This window comes from Austrofundulus limnaeus, unplaced genomic scaffold, assembly GCF_001266775.1.
Source record: "Austrofundulus limnaeus strain Quisiro unplaced genomic scaffold, Austrofundulus_limnaeus-1.0 Scaffold69, whole genome shotgun sequence".
NCBI lineage: Eukaryota > Metazoa > Chordata > Actinopteri > Cyprinodontiformes > Rivulidae > Austrofundulus > Austrofundulus limnaeus.
The window spans coordinates 1406831-1416860 of record NW_013952471.1 but is presented as its reverse complement, the minus strand read 5'-3'; the positions used below and the strand labels follow the sequence as shown (position 1 = coordinate 1416860).

General features: G+C 39.3%; 2 protein-coding genes across 2 annotated transcripts in view; both read right to left on the bottom strand.

Moving 5' to 3' along the window:
* Positions 1–1686: 1686 nt before the first annotated feature.
* Positions 1687–3370, bottom strand: LOC106519006 (homeodomain-interacting protein kinase 3; the record flags this gene model as incomplete). The annotated part of the gene is given in 1 exon segment (XM_014010469.1): positions 1687–3370. A coding segment is annotated over 1 exon segment (1326 nt), but the record flags the coding sequence as incomplete, so codon positions are not given.
* Positions 3371–5624: 2254 nt separating this feature from the next.
* hccsb (holocytochrome c synthase b) overlaps positions 5625–10030 on the bottom strand; it is an 8637-nt gene continuing 4231 nt past the window's right edge. Inside the window, exons 6-8 of the mRNA XM_014010470.1 lie at positions 9255–9374; positions 6800–6886; positions 5625–6582 (exon numbers count right to left, since the gene is read on the bottom strand). Coding sequence (XP_013865924.1) covers positions 6384–6582; positions 6800–6886; positions 9255–9374 — 406 coding nt within the window. The 3' untranslated portion in view covers positions 5625–6383. The remainder of the gene's footprint in view (positions 6583–6799; positions 6887–9254; positions 9375–10030) is intronic.

Sequence of the window (10030 nt, the reverse complement as noted above, 5' to 3'; positions counted from 1 at the left end):
ATAGTTGTCCTATGTGTTTCAGTTGGAGTTTGGGAGAGACGTGTGCAGGTGTTGGGTAGGCTATTTATTTATTGTTATTTAACCAGGCAAATCCCCATTGAGATCACAGATCTTTTCTTTTCACCCCCAAAGGAGGCCGGGCCTGAAGGCAGCCTATTGTACATGTTTTTTGTGGGGTGGGGCAAACCGGAGTACCCGGAGAAAACCCAAAGAAGCATGAAGAGAATGTGAAAACTCTGAAGCAGGGATTGAACCCAGGAACTTCTTGCTGTGAGGCGTTGGTGCGAACCACCGAGCCATCATGCTACCAGTAGCTTTTAATTTTCCCAGTAGCTGATAAAATTAAGCTAGAATGAATTTCATCCTTCCATATTGTGTCGTAAAAGATTGTTATTTTTTTTAGTTTTGGGCGGGTCATGGTAATAAACTAAAATAGATAAAAGTTCTAGTGAGTACTAGTAAGTGACCCGATGTCTTTTAGGACAGGATGTGATGAGCGTTGAAAATTCTGGCAAAAAATTTTCTAAGTCTTCTGAAAGGTTTCTTATGTTTTACCTCTTTCTCAGGTGGCTCCACAGTGGGACCAGGATGTGAGGTGTTTGCATTTTGTTGCTCCACTTGTGAATCTTCTGTCAATCTTGGGTGACACAATGACATAATTTGGGATGCTTCTTTTATATATGAGTCATTGTCTTTGACAGGAAGATGCTTCATTGTAATGAAGTCATGTTTCAAAGCATCTGCAGGTTTGATCCGGTCTCCAGGGTTCACAGCTAGCATTCGTTTCAGCAAGTCTATGAATTTTTTCAAATCCCGCACCTCATGAGGATTGCTGATAGATGATGTCATTTCAAGCAAGTCATCCAGAGATTTTAACTTGCTTTTTGTTTCCTCTCTAACACTCTCACCAAACTCTTGCTGGTATTGCTCTGCAGTTTTCAATTTCCAGACACTTGCGGAGTGTTGGTATTTTCTCGCCCACTTAAATTTCCCGGTAATTTTAGGGTCTGTCTGGTGAAGCGTAAAGTACTTTGTGGCTCTGCACGCTTCGTCAAGAATATGTTTGTCCGGCTGACCAACGAGATTAACAATTGATCTTAAAATCTCATACTCAGTTGTACCTGAAAATAGGCGCTGGCCAAGATAAAGCTCGCCCAAAGTTACAGCAAGTCCCCAAATGTCCACAGCAGCAGTTGCTGGAAACCCCACGTAGACTTCTGGGGCTCTGTAGGCTTTAGCCTGAAATAATTTCAACTTCGGTAAATCTGAAATACTATGACATAGGCCAAAATCAATTAATTTTACTTTGAATGGCATAGAAGTGTGGTTAACTAACATTAAGTTGTCAGGTTTAATGTCAGTGTGAGCCATATTAATTTTTCCTAAGGCGGTGAGAGAAACGAGTATTTGTTTTGCGATAGCTCGGATCTCAGACACTTTCAGAGGTGACCGGTTTCTTTGTTTCATAAAGTCAAACAAGCTACGATCCAGCAGCTCAAATGTAAAGCAGAAATTGCCTTCATATTTGAACCAGTCAAAGCAAGTCATGATGTTGAACTGGTCAGGATCAAATTTTCTGAGCTGTAAAATCACTTTTCTTTCTTTCCTAGCTGAATACGCTTTTTCTTTTGACAAAACCTTCAGAGCAACACACTGGTCCGTCTTATTTATGCAACACTTAGCCACTAATCCATAAGCACCTCGTCCGAGGAGTTTTTCCACATGGTAGGCATTAGATTTTTTGCAGATGGTGAAACCCTCCTGTATTTGACTCATAAGATCACTTGATTTAGATTCTGGTAATTCTTTCAAGTCCACGCCCTTTTCTTCAGGGTTATTTTTGACAGGTGGCTCCACRATAGGACCAGGATGCAAGGTGTTTGTGCCATCTTGGTCCATTGGTAAACCGTCTGTGAGTGTGGGCTGACAATTTAACATAATTTGAAATGCTTCTTTTACATAACAATCATTGCTGTTGTAAGGAAGATGACTCATTGTAATGAAGTCATGTTTCAAAGCATCTGCAGGTTTGATCCGGTCTCCAGGGTTCACAGCTAGCATTCGTTTCAGCAAGTCTATGAATACTTTCAAATCCTGTATCTCATAAGGATTACGCATAAAGGATGTCAAATAAAGTACTTCTTCAAAAGGTATTAACTCGTTATATTGTCCGATTTTCTTCCCAAACTCTTGTTGGTATTTTTCTGCAGTTTTGAATTGCCACGCACTTCCAGAGTCTGTCTGGTGAAGCGTAAAGTATTGTGTGGCTCTGCATGCCCCGTCAMGTATGTGTTTGTCCGGCTGACCAACGAGACTAACTATTGATTTTAAAATCTCATAATCAGTTTTACCTGGAAAAAGGCACTGACCAAGATAAAGCTCAGCTAAAGTTGCTGCAAGTCCCCATGTGTCCACAGCTTCAGTTGCTGGAAACCCCACGTAGACTTCTGGAGCGCTGTAGGCTTTGGTCTGAAATACACCCAAATCCGGTAAATCAGAAATTCTATGACAGAGGTCAAAATCAATTGATTTTACTTTGAATGGCATAGAAGTGTGATCGACTAACATTATATTTTCAGGTTTAATGTCAGCGTGTGCCATTTTCATTTGTCCTAATGCGTTTAGCGAAACGAGCATTTGTTTAGCAATAGCTCGGATCTCTGACACTTTCAGAGATGACCTCCTCTGTTCCATAAAATCCAACAGATGCTGGTTCAGCAACTCAAAGCCATTAAAGTCTTCATGCAAAAACCTGTCAACCATGATGTTTTTCTTGTCAGGATTAAGGTGTAAAACAGCTTCTGGCTCCTTGTTGGCAGATGAGCCATTTTCTTTTCCCACAATTTTCAAAGCAACATCTTCTTGGTCACATAAAGGAGATTTAGCTACTGAACCAAACGCCCTTCGTCCAACTTCTGAGTCACTCTGAATGGCCTTTCCCTCTGCTATTTCATCCAGATTTTTGCAGGTTTCTTTAAAAGACACCGACTGGTTGAAATTATTTTCCGACATCTTAGAAAAGGTTTTTTTCACTTTTCTCAGCCTAAGATGCAGACCACCTGGTTTCTATTCCTGCACTTCCTGTTGATAAAAAAGATAGATTAAACCTTATTATTGTTTTTACAGTAGCCTCTTGTAGCTAGCTTCTGCTAGCTTTACTCCTAACTAGCCTCGGTCAGTGCTCTACTCCCGGGCTCCAGTCCAGCATATAGTGATATTTTCTTTAAATTAATTTTTAATAAAATAAAAACACCAACCTTTTTAACAAATCCACTCGCTGTCCAAGTCTGTCGAAGACCTCAAAGCTCCAGATATTGTTTCAACTGAATTAACACTAGAATCTCTGTAGAATCCACTGAGATCTTCTGATCATCTGTGGCAGAAATATGCAAATGATATGCTTGACGTCATGAGTGAAGGTCCCCATTGGCTAATTATGCAAGAGTCTTGACATATCATTGACGTCATCAAACAGAAGTGATGACGTCACTCAGCAACCTTTGGAAACCAAAGATATTAAAGGCTATGTTGGAAACTGCGCAAACCGTGAAGATCGCGTGATTGGCGTTCTCGTGTTATATCGCGAGATTTCATAGAATGCCTCAAATGCTCATTTGCGATTGTGAAGAAGACACAGTGGCAACATGCCAGGGCAATTTATAAAGGTTTATTCATCAGAATTACTTATTCATAAAAACAACGTTTCACTCACAATAAATGTGTGTTCGAAGCAGCACAATTACAACCTGAAGTATTTCATTTTGTGTTGTTTGAAGTTGCTCTTCATACTTTTGGCCACAAGATGGAGCCAAATAACTGTTGAAAAGCATTGAGTAAACAACCCCTCTTTCAAAGCTTCATTGCTTCAGAAAAGCTTCATTTACTCATCACTACATCTTTGAATCATTCGTCTCTCAAAAATAAATAGTGATGGGGCAACAGGAAACTTAAGTTTCCAAGAAGACATGGGGGTCACTGGTGCCCATGTCCTGCAGTCCCTGTGTGAGGGGCGGGACGAGAGACACCCTGGACAGGTCACAAGTCCATTACAGGGGCACATAGGGCAAGAACCAAACATGGGTATTAGCGTGGTAGTAGTTGCAGAATTAAGCTTATATAGTTTCAGACTAAGATAATCTAATGTTGAGAAGGAACCTCTTTTTGAAACAACTTTAGACACAATCTCAGTAACTCAGTGTGTCAGAATGTCACAGCTAGACTTTGTGTTGTGATTCTTACCTGCTGTCCTGAAATTTTACCTCACTTCCTGCCTGATTAACTGAATTATAGCAATGTTTGTGGTTTAAGGTCAGTTGGCCATTTTAAATTCAGTTAGCTTCAAAAGTTAATCATTTGTAGACCAGTGATTATTTCCTAAAAGTGTCATTAAAATCCATACAGTGGTTCGTGACATATTTTCAGAATCAGCCCAGTCCAAAAATACAAACGTATTTAGTGTGTGTGTGTGTGTGTGTGTGTGTGTGTGTGTGTGTGTGTGTGTTCACACTGCTGCTTTTTAACTGATTATCTGCTTCATGGTTGAAGGCTGTAAATGAAGATGGCAAACAAATAGCATTTGTGTGGACACATCAGATTTGATTGCACAGATGGGGCAGATGTTTCTCTATTATTCATAGCAATGATAAAATATATGCAAGTTTATCAGCTGAAGGGACCGAGCCGTCTGCATGCTTACTGAATGATACACAAGAGGAAAAGAATTTCTCATCTTGAGAAAATGCTCATCGTTATTTCGCAACGACGTCATGAGAAATCCATGAAAAAAAATCATCAGCAGAAAACGTTTGCTTTCAGCTTCTGTATTTGAGCTAGCTATATAAACAAATCACTCGGAGTCACTGAATAATATATAAATAAAACATCCTGCGATTTATCATTAAACTTTCTGTTGCAGCTTCCTGTAGGCATCTCCACAGTTGACCCTCCTCTGTTACACCAACCCTCAACTTTTATTGGTTTCCTAACTTTGACTTTCCTGAGTTTGGATGAAGCTTCTGCAGGTTTTTTTTTTTTTTTTTGTACTCAAATGTGATTCTGCTTCGTTTAAACTTTTAGAAAAATACATATTTTTCAGCAGAATTTCCCATGTTTTAATCACTTTAAGATGCAAGACTTTTTAGGAGGCCTAAACAACGTTGTTGCTTTTAAAAATACCATGGATGTCATCTCTTCCTAACTAAAAAGAAGAGGGACCACTCAGCCTGTTRTTAGTGTACAATTTTAAAGCCTGCCTCTCTGATGGTATTGGGGTGAATCTGTGCCMATGACAGGAGCAGCTTACACGTCTGGAAAAGCATCAAGTGCAGAAAATTCTATAGATTTTAGAACATAGGCTCCCATCCAGACATCATTTTTTGGGTAATGCCTTGCATATTTAAGCAAAACGTTGCCAAACATAAAGCATCCACTGCRACAGCTTTGTTGTAGTCCAGGCTTCTCACGCACTGAAAACATTTGATGCAAAAAAATAAATAAATAAATAAAATAAATTTAAAAAACTACCACAGATGATCCAGGACTGATAACATCTAGAATCCTTAAACATTTCTTAGTTTCACCTTTTGATGTTTTGTGTTCTATTGTGAATAAAATAAGAGTTTGATTTCCAAATCACTGCATTTTGTTTTTATTCACATTTTACACAACGTACACTTTGAGAATTGCGGTTGTACATGTTTAACTTCTCAGTTATATAGTTTGTAGATTTGACATTTATATAATGTTGCATTTTATAAAGTATAATCAATGTTTCCAGAAGAACATAGAGTAAAATGACTGAAAGTTAATTCTGGACAGACTTTGGACTGTGCCTGTCCACACAAAGGAAGTGGATACTTTAAATAAATAAAAAGTTAAAACAAAGAAAATGTCACAGTTTGAAGATGATGCAGTTAAACGTTTGATCCAGTTAGGAGTTTAAATTCATCTCTTCTGTTACATTATGATTGATTCGAAATGCAGACTTAGACTAACCCTTTAGGAAACTCGATACAAGCAACCAGACAAAATCACTGCTCATTTTCTGACTTTGCTTTGTCACCTGTTGGACTCACATCTGGTCCTCATGTGTTTAACAGTAATATGATGTCATATTTCTCATATAAAACCTGATGAAAGTATCARTTACTGAGCAGACTCTGAGTCTGAACAGTCATGTGACCTGCTGGACGAACACGCACATCTCTTGTGATTTATTTGAAACAAAAGAAGTCAGTCCTGTGCATCACATCTGTGAGGTTCTGAGGCTCTTTTCCCCCCTCATAGTCTTGTTTTGTTTTTGTTAACAGTCCTACATATGATGTCAGGAGATGAACCAGAAAACAAGCTGCAGTCTTTGTGTGTTTAGGAGCTCTATTAGTCTGTTAGGAAGTCCAGCGCCACCAGGCCACTTTCATGCGGTCCCACACAGCACCAAAGGAATCGAAGGCAGGACGCACGTCCAAGATGGAGAACTGGTAGGTGTCTTGGTTAATTTCCCCATCGTAGTAATCGATTACGTAGCGCACCTCCTTCCCACAGCGGTCAACGATCCAGTCGTGGCGGTCGAAGGGCAGCTCGTATCTGTAGAGACACGACAACGCACTCAAACATGGAAGCTTCCGGATGCTGACCTGAACAAACTCTTCACTGAGTGTTAGAAGACTCGTAAAACACAAGCCCGATCAGCCTCGGGTAAAAACAGATGGCTTCACCATTCTTGGACAATATTTATTCAACAATTGTTTGAGGCGAGAAGATACTTTGGGTTAAAAAAACAGCAAAGCAAAGAGAGGCTCACCCCATCAAGTGGCGGAAGCGGGCTCGGGGGGAGTACTCTTTGGCCTTCCCACCAAACCTCTTCAGCTTCGGCCCACATGGACATTCCCTATCAGAAGACGGGAGAAGATTTTCTGATGAGCAGGTGGAATCAAGAAATCCATGAATGACGTCAACATCAACTTTATTAAAACACTACTACATTTAGTGTAGTACACATATACTGTTTACTCTATTACTACGTTCTATTATCAGGGCTGTCCGTTAACATTTTAGCTCATAGCACCGGTGCTACAGAGGTTGCTGATTTTGTAGCACAGAACAAAAAGTTGTAGCTCCAGCATAAAATATCTGTTCTAATCTCTAAAACTAAAAGGCAGAATGGTGAATAATATAGTGAGTATTGTTGCAGGACAGGAGTCACCAACCTTTTTGAGACTGAGCTACTTCAGGGGAGTAACACAAAAGGCTACTTGTTTGATAAAAACAGATTAATACAGCTCAGATTCAATTATAAGAAATTTATTTATATGTGAATATTTAATTACTATGTTACATCTTAATGTTAAAGACTCCTCATGATAGTTATCGAAAATAATTTACTATGATTAATTTAATATTACTGTAAGTGATCAGCAGCTTTATCTTAATCCAGAGTTCTCAGTTTAAATCTCTTTTGAAGAACACAGAACCACTAAATGGATGAACAACACATAACATGTTCATTTTCCCCCTGACAGTTCAGAAATCATCAACAGAGACCCTCTCTCATCGCGCTCACGTGTGATTTCAGAGAACAGGATGGAATTAAAAGAGGCGTGGAAAAAAAACCTCAGCTGCTCTGATTCAAGCTACTAAAGTCTGCAGCAGGAGCTGCAGAATAACTCTTGACCCTTTGTTATGTTGCAGATCCAAATAGGTCCAAGTACATCTTTTTAGGGTTTTAAGTTTCAAAATAATCCGACTTATTCTGATTGTATCTGCAGTTAGTGTCTGAGTCAATAAAGTTTGTATTTATCTCATCAGTACGTATAAAGAGTAATGAAGTTTCATGCCTAAAAAATAATAAAATAAAAAACAACCCATTTGTAACATTTATTCAAAATACACATATTTCTTTGTTCTAATTATACTAACTTTTATAGATACAAAATATCAGTTATGTAATATAAAAACAAGCATAGAAAGACTTCCAATCACTATGAAAATGATGTTTTTCTACATTTTAATGCATCTAAAGGGTTAATGTTCCTGAATGAAGCGGGGAGGAGGTGTGTGTACTTGTTTTTGCTGCCTGGTGAAACAATTTTTGACCATTTCCCCGGTACACAAAGCCTGGTGAGGAGGACCCACAGTTTCTTATGGAGACAAAAGCCCGGTCCACATCACGGGGTAAATAAAGTTTAGACTAGACTTAGGGTCAGATGGGCTTTAGAAAATCCTGGTAAATGAATGAAAGTCAATGCAAAGTCCCCATAAGGATAGAAGAACAACCACGTACGTGCGTGCGTGCGTGCATGTGTGTGTGTGTGCGTGTGTGTGTGTGTGTGTGTGTATGCATGTGTGTGTGTTTGTGTGTGTGTGTGTTTGTGTGTGTGTGTGACAGTGAGGATACAGCAGAGCGCTGCAGGGAGGAAGTTCACAGTTTTTAGCACGAGTTGCGGCTGGAGCAGCTTCGGTTGGTATTTTCTGAGAGCTTTTGGTAAAACACAGATGGTGCATTTAAGTTATTTTAGGGAGCTACAGTTAAAGTCTCAAAGCACTTGATGAGTCTGTCGCGGGTCTGTCGCTGCCTCGCTCCGAGGTACAGAGGCGGGGGAAGCTCCCCCTCCTTCTCCTTCTCTCTCTCTGCCTCCGTGTGTCTTCTGAACCGAGTCAGGTTTATACGGAACGGGTTTTCTTTTAAAACAGTCTGAATCAAACGCCTACATTACACATCGCTGGAATTTATTGTACGCAGGAATTTAATGCACAACAAAAAGTCCGGCTGGACGGACAGAAAAAAAAGCGGCTTCCAAAGCTGTCGCACCAGTGCTACAAAGCCTTTTTCTTTTATAGCACAGACAGTTTTTTTTCATAGCATAAATGTCGCACTGTACAGCCCTGCTTACTCTGTTGTGTTGATTCTAACAAGCTGCCAGATTAAACATGTTCCAGTCAGAGATTAACAACAGTCCTGAAAAAAAGTGGTGTATACTATTCATCACAACTCTGGTTTTATTAGTCCAACCCTTACAATTTAAAAACTGATGTATAGTTTGAAGTCTCTACTTTTCACATATAAATTGAAACAGAGACTCAGAGACGGCTCATCTTTCCTGCCAGAGCGATTTAAACTGATCATGTGACTAGGCTCCACAGAGTTAATATACAGGCACCATTTTTCATACCACTCAAGCCTACTGGTGACTTTAACCTCTGGTTTGGTTGCAGCGTTAGCGTAACATGACGTGATGTTTGGGACGTTAACGGCTTACTGTGCGTGCAGGGCTTCCCACTTCAGGATCTCCTGCCAGGCCTGCTCGTTGTTCTGGTTGTGGATTTTGATGATGTTGCTCATGTCATTGGGAGCCAGGTCATCGTCCCGCCAGCGCCACCTGCAGTCCAAGAGAGGTTACATATATTCATCTGAACACAAGTGAAGTCGTATAAGATGATGGACAGGAATGCTTTTTTATAATATTATTAGTTAATTGTTATTATGTATGAATTGTTGTTCAAGGAGTTAAAACATTTAATTTTTTATTTGTTTTTTTGTTTTTGGTAAACTGAAGATTATTTTTGATTGAATTTATTTATTTGAGAAAAAGGCAGATATAATAAGATATTTTCTTCATCTGCTACCTTTCATTTAATTTATGTTTTGTATTTTTGTTGAATTTATGTTGTTGTTTTTTAAAGAAATTAAACAAAACTAAGATCTAAGGATTTGTGTCTGACTCAAGTTTTCCACAGACTCTTGGTTCAGGTCATGGTTTTCTATCAGCACAATGGGCCTCATGCAAGAACCGTTCGTACGCACAGATTTGTTCTTAAGTTGTGCGTACGAGTGATTTAGGAGAATTTGTAGCATTCACCAATGTTTTCGTATTCTGATTTCTTTCAGATACGAACAAAATTCACGAGTGGTCCAGACCTGTGGTATATTTTACGAGCAGTCAGTCTGCTGTTATCCAGATGGATTTTCCTCCCTAATTACTTTATATTTCATTAGTTTGAAGATAATTTGAGTTGAAAATAAATCACACTCCAT